The following is a 14836-nucleotide window of genomic DNA, read 5'->3' as shown; positions in this document are numbered from 1 at the left end:
TGATTAGAACCGGTTCTCAGCCATACTGTAAAATTATGTGTAGCATCGATTGCAGACAATTTTCTACGAATATTGAAATAAAAATTATAGAAATAATATTGTTTTTGTTAGTACAGGTCCTCGGCCCCTCGGGCCTAACAAAACTGGTTTTAATCTTCTTTTATTTTATATCCGCGAAAATATGTATATAATACGATAGATAAATAACTATTATACTTAGATTTGAAATAATCATATAATATTTCTGTAATATACAGCATGACCCTCGAAAAAGTATTTTTAAGCATCTGCAGCCCTTATTTCTCAATGAATTATGAAAAAATGCATATGTCCTTGTTCTCTATAGTATTCCACGTAAGTAGATATAAAAATATTTTTTTTACCTCCATTAACACCGGAGATTTTTAGTGCTAAAGTTTTGAAAAAGTGACTGAGGAAAAAGTAACTTTTAACATGAAACGACTTTTTTAGCAAAATTAAGCTAGAAATCCTTTTATTTTTGTTACTAGCAGAAACTTTATACAAAAATGAAATAAAAAAATTAGTTTTTGAGTAAAAAGCATTTTTTTACACATATTTTTTGAGTCTTTTTAGTTTAATGATATTTTGAAAAAAAGTTATAAAGAAAATAAAAATAAACATAATGATTTTTTAGTCTAAAAAGCTTAATTTACCCCCTATTAAATAATTGAGATGTCAGAAAAGTAGGCGGAGCAACTGTCATAATTAATCCTTTTCTATAAATAAGGGTCAATAAATAACCTAAAATTTGCAAATAATCAATTCATTCAGTAGTATTTTTTGCCCTTAAAAATTTATTTTTTTTGGTGGAATAAAAAGGAATATTTAGTTAACTTGTTTTTCTTTGTGTCTCATTATTCAGTTGCCAGAAAAACATAATATAACCATCCAAAAAATAAGAAAAACAAAAAAAATTCTTTTTCTCAGTCACTTTTTCAAAACTTTAGCACTAAAAATCTCCGGTGTTAATGGAGGTAAAAAAAATATTTTTATATCTACTTACGTGGAATACTATGGAGAACAAGGACATATGCATTTTTTAATAATTCATTGAGAAATAAGGGCTGTAGATGCTTAAAAATACTTTTTCGAGGGTCATGCTGTATATTTTGTATTTTTCAGGATAAGTTTTGAAGACGCTCTTGAAAAATTGAGGTTAGTTCATTTTTAATTTTTCATCTTTTCTTTCCAAAGCAGGGACGATTACGTTCAATTGAAGCGAAGCAGTTGGCCCAGAACCGGTCCTAATCCAGCAGATAATGATCAGCTTCGAAGCTATACTGAGGTGAATTCTTAAAAACCTTTTTTGGCTCACTGCCTCACCAATATAGTGAGACAAAATAGTGAGGCAAAATTATCCCCTATAAATTTTTAGCGAGCCTCACTGATTTGAGTGAGGCAAAAGTTTTTTAAGAATCCACCTCTGGATAGTAAATTATCCCCACTTTCAAAAACTATCGGGCTAGGCTAGCATTACCGACAGACAGACAGACATAAACACTTAGCCATAAACATTTGTAAACTATAAAATTATAATTATTGTTCATATAATTATTTTAGTTCTAACAAAAAATAGATTTTGTATTGAAAGTCACATAATTAATAAATTGCAAATCCTAATTAAAGAGTAGCCACGAAAACACTACATAAATATTTGATGACCGTTAGTCAAACATTTGCAAAGAAATGGCATTTATCAATGTCAAACATTCATTTGCAATAGATAAAAACATCAACCTATTCTGAACATTTTGATCCAGATAGTTTATTAATAGATAGTCAAATAGGCTTAGAAAGATATATGGATAGATAGATATTTATATAATTTAGTCTTCTTGTTGTATTAATTTTAAGTATTTTTCATTGACTATTTATAAAATAATTGTATTATAGATATCTATATTAATTTTAAAGTTTAAACATGAATTGTATATAATTCAAACATACCCACATAGAGTTTAAAGAGTTGATACGCTTTAAATATTATACAGGAATCATTATTCCAAGTTTTCCATCATTCGAACAATTCTAACATGAATAAATTACGTAACAAACGGACCGACCTTATTATAGAAAAGCTTTGCTTTTTATCAGCTTTAAGAACTCGATCAAACCATTATTCTATTTTAAAATCCCATTCTCATAAAAGTTCTATTTCTCCCATACAGACATAGTTAGTTTTAGAGTAGATGTGCATAGTAAGAGAAAACATTCGCATGTTTTATCGTAGACAATTTCATTTGTTGCACCAACCAATCGCCAACCCTTTCTCCCTGTGAAACTACAATAAATTTTCAATTATTTTCTTATGAAAATATTTTCTGAAAAGTAAAAACACTAGAAAATCTTTTGGATTATAATATTCAAATCTGACTGAATTAATTATAAAGGATGCGGCAGTCGCAACCGCCAAATATATATTCTATTATATAAAGTACTAGCGGCTTCGCCCCTAGCCGCTACGGGCTTTGCCCCAAGATGTGATGGGAAGTTCAACCCCAACCCATCTTTTTTGTTTTGTGTGCTATAATCTGCGTAATATTTATTTAACAATTACAAAATAGCTCACAAAATTAAAAAAAAAAAAATTTCTTTTTGGAGGGGGGTGAGTATCATTTTTTTCATTGGGGCTTCGCCCCAAGGTGTTGTTAGGGTTTTCCCATACCCCTAACTTGTTTTTTCTTTGAAAAAAGGAAAAAAATGGGGGGGGGGGATTTATCTTAAAACCACCTTAGGACCTGTAGGTATATTCCTTGAAGAGTAGATCCCATTCGTTTCAGTTGTTACAGAGATCTTGAGCTTCAGACGGACAGACAGACATCTTTCTACTTTGTATTATAGATTAAGGTTTTATGTTTGTCTGTTAACCATTGAGCTAAATTTGTTCTTTGTTTTTAGAGAATCTTCACATAGGTCATATGGTTTTAGGATATTCTATTTTATGATTTATGTCCCAAGATAAGTTTAGGCTATTTTACGCAGGAGTTTTAATAGATAAGACAATAGACGATAAACTGACGTACACACCCAACCAAATGATGATAAACAAAAATAACCCTTCTCTAGATTAAAGATTATTGGTTGAACAATTTTGACAATGGAAGTTGTTGCCAACCAAACAAGATTTTATAAAAAATGCTCAAAGTTTAGAGTCAACTAAAGAGAGCTTGTGTATATAAAACTTTGGGTACCATGTACAGTGCAATGTTCTCTCTCTCCCTCTGATTATATTATATTATAAGTGTGCGTATGGTTGAGAAAAGAACAGGGATGGAGGGATTATTGGACTGTTATTACACAAGCCCCCAAAATCTTATGATAACGTTTACAACTTAACAACTTTGAGGACTTTTATTAAATTTTTGTTGGTTGGTTCATTAGGATGAGTATCCAAACATTTCAACTGCTAATTTTAATTTTCCGAAGAGATAATTTCGTGTTTCATAATTGGGGAGGTACATCAATTTTTCAGGCATTGTCTATCTCTTTAGATCTCTGAAAAAGAATAGAGATCCCTTCTAGTTTTCCTTGTTCTGGACTTTGTTACATTTATATAGTGATATTTTTTTGCTTTTGAAAAAAGGCTGGAACATTCCATAGAGCATGTGTATTCATGCAAATTAGCCTCTAGAGCACTGATAGGTGGAAGGTAGTTTTTATTTTATTTTATTACTCTATGTCAGGTTAGGTTTGGTTATATTGAATACTGGGTAGCGCAGCAGTATCAGTGCACCATGTATAGGCCATGCAGAGGATAAGCATTGGAATAAAACTCCTACTCCTTATTTTCAATTGGTTTCAAATAAAAATAAAGTTGGGAGACAGTCAACAGGGCTCACCATACACAAAACCGAAACTAATAAATCTTTAGAACCCTTATAAATATTTTTTTCAGAGAAATATTCCTACTGCTTTATAAATAGTAAAACAACAATTTTTAGAATAATAAACAAATAAATAAAATATGCAAACAATAAATATTGGAAAGCCAATAAATATGTTGCAAATACTTATTCAATGTTTTAGAATTTGTATATTTGAATCTAGGCCTGCGCTGCATACTCATATATTTCATACATTGATACAATTCAAATACACTGCTTAATTTAGCTGTTTGTGATTCTTTCCAAAACAAAACTAGTCATCCATTTCTTCAGTCCATTTTAAAGGTATCTAAAAATACTTATACCATTTTAATTCACAAGAAGTATACAAATGCAATTTTTCACCAATGTAAATTTAAATGTAATAGCTAAAACAGGCAACATAATTATCAGGTACTTTTTCACTTTGAGTGGCCACATTTTGCTTAAATTGCAGGATTCATCTATTTATTCACCAAAGTTATAGAGAAGTTATAGTGCACTTTAAACAATACAGGCCCCTAAAATACTTTTAATGATTCGTTGGCTTAAACCTTTTAGTATTTTTCTTACCTCCAAATTATCAACCAATAAATTAAATGTACAGAAAGAGTAATTTTTTATGTACATTAACTTACCATCCATTTTCTTATACAAGAACCTTGCATCTACCAGATATCTTTTGGACTTGATATTTCTTAAAATTATTAAAAATTGTGGTTTCTCATGTCTTTTTGGCGTATTTGTATAAATGTGTGGAAACCACAAAAAGTATTTAGGACAATAAATCTTTTTCTCAGGATTTTCAATAGTTTCAACTTACAGAGTTGAGAACACACAAATTTTATTTCTTACACAACTTTCTATCTATCTATTTAGAAAAGTACTTTTATAAGAAAATCTTATGTAATTAAAACCGAATATTGAAGAAAAATAGAGAGACTTGATTCACAGCTAGCTACCAAAAACTAAATAAAACATTATAAAAAAGGTTTTTTTTTTTTTTTTTTTTTTTTTTTTTTGGGGGGGGGGGGGTTAAACACTCCTTTATCCCTCCTTTGTCTGGAGATTTTAGAACCTATCCCCCCCCAAAAAAAAATAAATAATGTTGACGATTCTATTTTATTTATTTCTTCATTTTTTTCAAATGATTCTTTGGATCATTGAGCAGGGTAAATATAGATTATACCAACTTTATATGGCACCCATTTTTACAAAAGTGACATTGCATTTGTGGTGTAGGTAGTTTTATTTTTGTTACCCTTTTTTTAAATTGTTTCCCCCATTCTATCTTGGAAAGTGCAAGAGATATCAAGACACATTTAAAAGCAAAGTTGTTCACAGTGGCGTTCAAAGAGCAAAACGGTGATATACGAAAAAAAAAGTTCAGAAATTTTGCTAGAATATTGTATGCTAGGTAGTAATGTTCATAAACAAATTCATAACGAACGCGGCATTGTCAAAGTTTTTTTATTTGTAAGTAATTGATTGAAACAAAGACGATCTAGTGATCCTTTTTAAAAACCCATCTCAGTAGTTTTGGTAGATTGACATTTAAACATTTTATTTTGGTGGAATTCCAATGGAACATTTGAGCAGAAATAAAATGTTATTTTCTTTAACTTCATATACACTCAGTATACAAACAAAGTCAAATAAAATATTTTAACAAAACAAATATTGTAACCATGGTTTATTTAATTTGGGATGGATGGAGGTAGGAGATACAAATTTTGTAAACACGTTCTCATATTCATAGGCTCAAAAATTGGCATTTGTAGTAAATCTCGATTGGTTCCTTCATATTTAAAACTTTGGTCACTTTTGTTAAAACTTGCTCAATTGAGTCAAATTAGAAGCTTCCAACTTTTCAACCAACAATTCTAATCCACAAAGTGACAAAGGGGTTATTTTTTCATCATCATTTGAGTTGTACATCAATTCAGTTTTCTTGGTTAATTAAAGTATATTGATACTATAGAGGAGGGATGATTGTCTGTTTGTACCATAAGATCACAGAGGACCATTGGGAGCTTCATTTTATTTTGGGACTTTGAATCACCCTATGCAAATTGAGCGATGGCTTGATCTAAACACAGTACACACTTATAGAGTAGGTACGCTATAACACATAAACATACTTTATTGAAATAATTTGACTATTATGCTGTGGTTAGGAATGCATTTCACTATTAATGTTCTAGATAAAATGGACTTTTTAGTGGATTTAGGGTTGTCACATCCACAATTTACAAATATAAAAAATAAAATAAAAACACTTTCAATAGTGACGAATTAATGTCCAAAAAATCAAGACGTTTTTCTGCTTATCAAATTAAAATCCTTTTGCAGAAAAATAAAATTGTATTTCTAATATAAAACATTTTAAGGTATCTATAAACCAAGTAGATGGATGTATTTATGTCCGTCCGTTATTCTATCCGTATGAAGTTTAAGCACATTATTTAAAGTACTAGCCGAGGTACGGGTAGTATAGGTTTTAGTAGACTGTCCACTTTTATTTTACTTTTTTTGGGGGGGGGGAGGGATAGGGTAGAGGAGGGAATTTCTTGGAGGGTACCATCCCCAAAAATAACTAAGAAGCTTCACTGTAAAGAAGAACCAAATTGGTCCAGGTCCAGTGGTTAGCGAAATCGTAAGCTAGAGACAGACACATAGATAGACATTCTGTTACTTTATACGCACAAGTACATTTAGGTAAATCATAGTTTTTCAACTTTGATTTGGTTTTTGGATTTATGTGAGCTCATAACATAGGATATTAGATAAATCTTAATTCAAAATGCATGCCTCTGAGTAAAGAGATAAAATATACTCTTCCGATAATGTGAATTAATTTTAGTATCAGTGGCTTTAGCTTATTGTGGTACGCATATGTAGAAATAAAGATAGACTCTTTACCCCTCAAAATTTAGCAATCTAAATTCCTTATTTCCTGGGTTAAAGCGTCAATACGTTGTTTAGAAAATGCCTTGGCCAACACATTGCTTCTTATTAAGTATATATTTAGGTTAGGTAATCAAGGGTTTAGGCAGGTTGTAACTTGCAAAGCAAATCAGGATAACGGCAGGTACTATAGTCATGTGGGGTTAATGTGTATACTTTACCAGTACCCAAACTTTTAATAAAGAATTATCTCGTTCGTTGCACTAAAAAACCTTTTTGTACTTTTATTAGATTTTGATTGGTTGGTACAAACTGCAGCTTTTAAAATTTTCATTAGTTAATTGCTACACAAGGAGAAATTTTGCTGATCATATGTGGGGTACATATTAAGTTGTCGTGAATGGTTCATAGTTAACAAGAAGTTAATGAATGAAGATTATGCTTTTAAGCTGTTTCACGTTAAAACTTCTTTGTTGTATTGTCGTAACTACTTTTTTAATAGAAAAGATAAATTTTATATTTGTGCATTTTTACCTTTGTTGACATATTGCTTCATGATAACATAAAATTTAGATAGATAGATGTAATTAATAAAATATATAGATAGATATAAATAGGTGTTATATGCTTCTTTTTGCAGTTGTTCTTGTTCAGGGGGGATTTTTTAAAAGGGATCATATCAGGGGTATTGTGTGAAGATATGGCAAAAAACCTTCCCTAGGCCATTAAAAAATAACCTGAAAAATATATTAGCCATTTACAAGTTTGAGAAAGCCAGACAAAATATAAAATACTGTTACTTTGTATATACAAATGGAAACGTAGGATACAACAATAGGACTAAACTGAACAAGGATTAGAAATTTTATAACTAGCAATGGTCTTAAATAAAGGAGCAAATTAGATGGCAGAAAAAAGTGAGCATATCTGCCAGTGTGAGGGATTGTAAGTTGTGAAGTATAGATGCTTGCTAGGTGAATCTTCATACATACTGACGGACCAAGTTAATTATATACTGGATGCTCTTATTGTTGTAAGGAATAAAAAAGCTATATATCTGAATAGTAATCGAGAAAGTAACGGTTCTTATTTAACGTAACTTACAATTTTAATTTTAGAGTAGCTCTAAAAATTAATTTATTTATTTTCAGATTATGTCGAAGTTCAGTGAACCCAAATCCAGGGTTTCGAGCACAATTAAAGCTGTGGGAGGCAATGAAGTTCACCATTGATCCTATGTTTTTGAGGTTAGTGTTTGTCCATCAAGTACCTCTAGAGGCCGCAAAGGGTACTTAAGGGTTGGGAAAGTCAACCCCACAACTTAAAAAGTAAAAAAGATTTTTTTTTTTTTGGGGGGGGGGGAACATGCCTCTTGAGAGGGTTTTGGTACTCTCCCCCAAAATAGTTATAAACCTTCATAGGACCTTGATAAGCTACATTGTAAATAAGAACCGTATCGGTTCAGCGGTTGGCAAGATTCTTCAGTACAGATAGACATACAAATAGGATATTAATTCAGCATATAGATCGATTTTCCGTCCTTATGTCTGTAATGCTTTGAATTTATTGTTTATGATAGGATTCATAAAATATTTTCATAAACTTTTGCTAGTATTGGACATAATCACTTTTTTTATTATCGAAACAATTATTCATTTTTCCGAATTTAGACTCACAATTCGCTGTAAAATGTAACAGCCAACGACACTCTTAATTCTGTCCAACTCTCGATATAATAGAGACAATAAAAGTTAGTTTTAACTCTTGTGTTAACAGTAACGTGACATTAATGAGAGAAGGATGGTGAGGGGGGATTACTTGACCACCAAACAGGCTCTTTTAACACAATAACATTTAATGCATGTAATTCCTAAAAAGATACCTATCTGTAAATTTAAATGAACGGTTGGAAATCTTGTACACCGCTAGTCTAGTGTTAATAAGAAAAGACCAACACAAAGCTCCTTAAAAATAAAATAGAAAGTAATCATTGATTTTTTGGATCATGGAAAGAAAACAAAGTCATTCCTTAATTAGGACAGAAGTCACCTTCCTAGGAAGGACATAAGTAGCTTCCCTTATGTGAGAATTTGTTAGATGAAGGGCATAACTTGTCTCCCTTAACAAAGATTTTGCAAGATGAAGGACATAAGTAGCCTCCCTTCACCACACAAAACCTAGCTTTTTGGTCCTTCACATAGCAAAATCTTGCATAAAATAGTTTATCTGTCCTTCACATAGCAAATTCTTGCAAAACATAGCATTTATGTCCTTCACATAGCAAATTCTTGCAAAACATAGCAAATTCTTGCAAATCATAGCAAATTCTTGCAAAACATAGCATTTATGTCCTTCACATAGCAAATTCTTGCAAAACATAGCAAATTCTTGCAAAACATAGCAAATTCTTGCAAAACATAGCAAATTCTTGCAAAACATAGCATTTATGTCCTTCACATAGCAAATTCTTGCAAAACATAGCAAATTCTTGCAAAACATAGCATTTATGTCCTTCACATAGCAAATTCTTGCAAAACATAGCAAATTCTTGCAAAACATAGCATTTATGTCCTTCACATAGCAAATTCTTGCAAAACATAGCAAATTCTTGCAAAACATAGCATTTATGTCCTTCACATAGCAAATTCTTGCAAAACATAGCAAATTCTTGCAAAACATAGCATTTATGTCCTTCACATAGCAAATTCTTGCAAAACATAGCAAATTCTTGCAAAACATAGCAAATTCTTGCAAAACATAGCAAATTCTTGCAAAACATAGCATTTATGTCCTTCACATAGCAAATTCTTGCAAAACATAGCAAGTTCTTGCAAAACATAGCAAATTCTTGCAAAACTTAGCATTTATGTCCTTAACATAGCATTTTGGTCCTTCACATAGCAAAATCTCACAAAACAAAGGTTTTTCTGACCTTTTTCAACCAGGAGATCAGAACTAAATCAGAACACACATAACAAGAGTTTTACATAATTTAACTCTGCATAAATTATGATAATTCATTATTATTACCCCTCCCCCCCCCCTATTTAAAATTTACCCCTGCATAAATTATGATAATTCTTTATTATTACCCCTCCCCCCCCCCTATTTAAAATTTACCCCTGCATAAATTATGATAATTTATGCTGAGTTAAATGTACTGTTTGAACTTCTATCTAACAGGATATGAGAACTGGGAGGTTGTGACACAAAAGAGGCCAGCTATGGTGCCATGTAGGAAAAGTGGCATTGCATTCTAGGGCCTAAAAGGCGTCATAGCTGGCCCCTTTTCAGTCCATCATATGACATGGGAAGGAGGTTGAGGAGCATTTTATGCAGTCTAAATTCCCAAGAATGCAATGCCACTTTTCCTACATGGCACCACCTCCCATGTCATATGATGGACACAAAAGAGGCCAGCTATGACGCCTTTTAGGAAAAGTGGCATAGCATAGTGGAATTTAGGCTGCATAAAATGCTCCTCAACCTCCTTCCCATGTCATATGATGGACTGGAAAGGGGCCAATTGAATAATTGTTAATCTGAATGTACTATGTAAACACTCTTGTTATGTGTATTCTGATTAAGTTTTCATATCCTGTTAGATAGAAGTTCAAACAGTACATTTAACTCAGCATAAATTATCATAATTTATGCAGGGGTAAATTTTAAATAGGGGGGGGGGAGGGGTAATAATAAAGAATTATCATAATTTATGCAGGGGTAAATTTTAAATAGGGGGGTGGGGAGGGGTAATAATAATGAATTATCATAATTTATGCAGAGTTAAATTATGTAAAACTCTTGTTATGTGTGTTCTGATTTAGTTCTGATCTCCTGGTAGAAAAAGGTCAGAAAAACCTATGTTTTGTGAGATTTTGCTATGTGAAGGACCAAAATGCTATGTTAAGGACAGAAATGCTAAGTTTTCCAAGAATTTGCTATGTTTTGCAAGAATTTGCTATGTGAAGGACAGAAATGCTATGTTTTGCAAGAATTTGCTATGTTTTGCAAGAATTTGCTATGTTTTGCAAGAATTTGCTATGTTTTGCAAGAATTTGCTATGTGAAGGACATAAATGCTATGTTTTGCAAGAATTTGCTATGTTTTGCAAGAATTTGCTATGTTTTGCAAGAATTTGCTATGTTTTGCAAGAATTTGCTATGTGAAGGACATAAATGCTATGTTTTGCAAGAATTTGCTATGTTTTGCAAGAATTTGCTATGTGAAGGACATAAATGCTATGTTTTGCAAGAATTTGCTATGTTTTGCAAGAATTTGCTATGTGAAGGACATAAATGCTATGTTTTGCAAGAATTTGCTATGTTTTGCAAGAATTTGCTATGTGAAGGACATAAATGCTATGTTTTGCAAGAATTTGCTATGTTTTGCAAGAATTTGCTATGTGAAGGACATAAATGCTATGTTTTGCAAGAATTTGCTATGTTTTGCAAGAATTTGCTATGTTTTGCAAGAATTTACTATGTGAAGGACATAAATGCTATGTTTTGCAAGAATTTGCTATGTGAATGACAGAAATGCTATGTTTTGTGAGGTTTTGCTCTGTGAAGGACAGAAAAGCTAAGTTTTGCAACTTGAAGGACATAAGCAGCCTTCCTAATGTAAGAATTTGTCAGACAAAGGACATAAGTCACCTCCCTTAAGTTAGATTTTGTTAGATGAAGGACATAAGTAGCCTTCCTTAGACCAATTTTCAGTGACTTCTGTCCTAATTAGGAATGACTTTGTTTTCTTTCCATGATCCGATTTTTTTTTTAATACTTTTAATTAATTTAGGTACAAGATGTACAGAATACAAGTTGTTGGGGAACGAATAAGAAAATCAAAGGATTGCATTTTAACATTTTAATATTTTAAAAAGCTGAGCTTTTCTATAATTAGGATATGATTCTTAAGACAACAATCTAAATGTTATAAGCAAAGTACTAAAAATGTAAGTATGTCCTTATGAATTATCCTGTATTTTGGTAGTTTTGCAACAATTTATTTACAATTTTGTTTAACTTATACATAAATTTATTCTGTTTTTTTTTCCGTTCTGAAACTCTAAACTAATCTATTATGGCTTCGCTTTTATGGGTGCTGTTATCGTTGTTTGGTAAAATTTAACTTTGAAGATTTTCAGTTAATTTTGCATAAACAAACTTTATATCTTAAGTTTTTCAAAGCAGATTTTAATCATACATTCAGTTGGTAACAAGATTTTCCTTTGATTCGACGGACAGATTTACAAAAAATGTCCTATTTATAAAGGAATCAGGTTTTTTTCTTGCTGCAGCTAAAGACAATGCCCAAATTGTGTCAAAAATGATCCACGTGACTAATAAAATCCCTCATTTTTATTACGTCACATGGATCATTTTTGTCGCAGCTAAAGATCTCAAAAAATGTTGGCCCTAATTGGTTGTACTTTTCAGGGAAGATATTTAAATATTTACTTATCTTTTGTGTGGTTTTATGCTATTTTTCTTACTTACCAGTCCCAAGGCTGGTTGCAAAGATAATAACATCAACAACTGTTTTACACTTTTAAAAAAATGTTTACATTTAGATTGTCAAAACTTGTAGTATTCTATAAATTTAATTGCAGCAAATAATATTTTTGACATCCTATTGTTTAGATTTACAAAATTGTAGTTTAAATTGATTGAGTTTTACGTTTTAGGGAAGCTTTACGTGTTTTTATTTTTCCAATTTAAGTTTTGAGATGATTTTAAGCAATTTGTTTTGCCCCTTTCCAATTCCGTTTTTAGTACAATACATAGCCAGGTGCTAATTGAGCAGCCGCTTGTTTTACTATACGAAATTAGAATTAGCTATGGTAATTTTATGATAAAAAAAAATTGCTTCAAAAAAGGAAACACAATTTATGAATATTGGATGTGTAAAGTTACTGCATCTTTGCACATTGTATAAAATATTCAATTTCATTCAATTTATCCAGTATCGGCAGCCGCAGCCCCGTTAACTAGCGAAGCTTTTTTATTTCAAATACATATCCTATTCTATAAAGTAGGAAGGTTTGTTTTGTCTGAAGATTAAGATTTCAATAACTACTGAACCGATTAAGTTCTCCCTTTCAGGTGATCTTCACATAACTTCATTAATGGTTTTAGGCCATTCTATTTTTCAGACTCAAGTCTTGAGGTGGTTCTAAGCTATTTTCTAGCCCGCCTCTGCCTCTCCGAATAAAGAGCTCCTAAAGGCTAGGGGCATAGCCTCTAGTTATTATATGTATAATGTAATTTTATAAACTTAAAGCTGTCAACAATTTAAAAAGCGGCTGAAAGCATCATCCGCTGAAGTTTATACAAAATTATCTGTAGATAAAAAAAATACAGCCAAGTCGCCAATATATTGACGATCTGCTGCCGTTTGCTCTGGCCACGGCTGATGATCCTTGCAATTTATTTGCTTATCAAAATTCAATATTATAAATAATACATGAATATTGAACTACATAGATTATAGAATTTGGATCAAATTTAGCTTTTATTAATAATTTGAAAAAGTAACGTTCAATACTTCGATTGATTTTTTTATATTTCCCTAATCCTAATCGATATTTTATGTACTCTAATGAAGTAATACTCCCAGTTGGCTAAAATTATGATAACCCTTACATACCCCAGTTGCAACAACCCCTCCCTTCCTATTGGATGAACGAATTGACCTAAAATAACACCCTAATTTGACCACAAATGTTCCCTTTCAATATATCCACATATTCTAAAACCATTCTTATACTGTGGTAATACGGCAAACAGACGGACGGGCAGTTTACAGAATTGCTACGCAGTGACTTATCATAACAAGCCTTCTGCACTAATCCCATTATATCACCATTTACCTCATGACCGCCGGTGACCCCGCTGTCCAGCGGTCAAACTGGCCTGCCTAAATATGGGGAGGGGCACGGACACGCAGCTATCACGCGCCCCTCACGCAATTATACAACCGGGAGGCTCTGCCTCCCCTTTTACCACAGCTACCCCCGCAGACTGTCTACCGCCGTGGGCTAAGCCCTTGTGTCCCACACCCCCTTCAAACCTAACCATTGTTATAATCTGTTGTATATATATAGTAAACATCCATTGTAAATATTATTCAGTTAAATATATAATTTCTGTATGACTAAATCCTGCTAGTTTGTTTTGGTAGAATAATTCAAGGCTAAGGCTCGTTGGACTCGAACTCGCAACCGGTGAGCTGAAACGTTCGGCTTACCACAATACAATTTGATATTTTGTATGTTTGACTTTAACAATGTGTTTGATGTAAATTTAAGAAAGAAGATCAAAATCGGCGCAAAATCACAAAAAAGTACCCATACCAGCACGGATAACCCGTCAAATTAATTTAAAATATATTTAAATATAGTCAACTAGCGGCTTCGCCCCTAGAGGCCTCTAGGACTACTTGATGGGGGGGGGGGGAGTGAAATCCCAAAACCCATCATTTTTTATGTTATTTAAAAAAAATTAGGGGGGGGGGGTGGTGCTTTTTTATAGGGCCAATTTCTCTTGGGAGGGTGGTGCCAGGTGGTACCCTCCCAGAAAATAATTATAAACCTTTTCGGAACCTATGAGAAGCTACCCTGTTAAGGAAAAACCTATCTATTCAGCAGTTAGCGAGATCTTTCGGTACAAACAAACAGACAGACAGACAGACATCGTTCTACTTTGTATAAAAGATAATCTGTCAATCTAAATGAGAATTTTGAGCAGATGAATATACAATGAACATATTTGTTTATATTTTGTATGATTCAATCCTATTATACTAGCGACAAAATATTTGTACATTTTAATTTTCCTTTACAAATCTGTATCCTTAGAAATTCAACTGTTTATAGCTATCTTATTATATTACTGTGTAACAATATAAACTACAATTTAGTATCAAAATATGTACACTATTTAAATAATGATATGATCGGAATGTTCCTTCAGTGAATTGTTATTGGTCCAAGGGATTAATGATTTGGACGTTCTAAATTATTACTTAATTATTATTTTGCCGTT

General features: G+C 32.0%; 1 protein-coding gene across 3 annotated transcripts in view; it reads left to right on the top strand.

The window, feature by feature from the left end:
- Nucleotides 1-14836, top strand: part of LOC145329803 (uncharacterized) — an 81236-nt gene that overhangs the window by 49084 nt on the left and 17316 nt on the right. For all 3 annotated transcript variants that reach the window (XM_080174203.1, XM_080174204.1, XM_080174205.1), the window contains exons 19-21: nt 1144-1176; nt 7943-8038; nt 11589-11640. In XM_080174203.1, coding sequence (XP_080030329.1) covers nt 1144-1176; nt 7943-8038; nt 11589-11640 — 181 coding nt within the window. The remainder of the gene's footprint in view (nt 1-1143; nt 1177-7942; nt 8039-11588; nt 11641-14836) is intronic.

Source organism: Acartia tonsa, chromosome 10, assembly GCF_053477335.1.
Source record: "Acartia tonsa isolate MP-2025a chromosome 10, ASM5347733v1, whole genome shotgun sequence".
NCBI lineage: Eukaryota > Metazoa > Arthropoda > Copepoda > Calanoida > Acartiidae > Acartia > Acartia tonsa.
The sequence above is the reverse complement of the archived record's forward strand: the minus strand, read 5'-3'. Positions and strand labels throughout refer to the sequence as shown.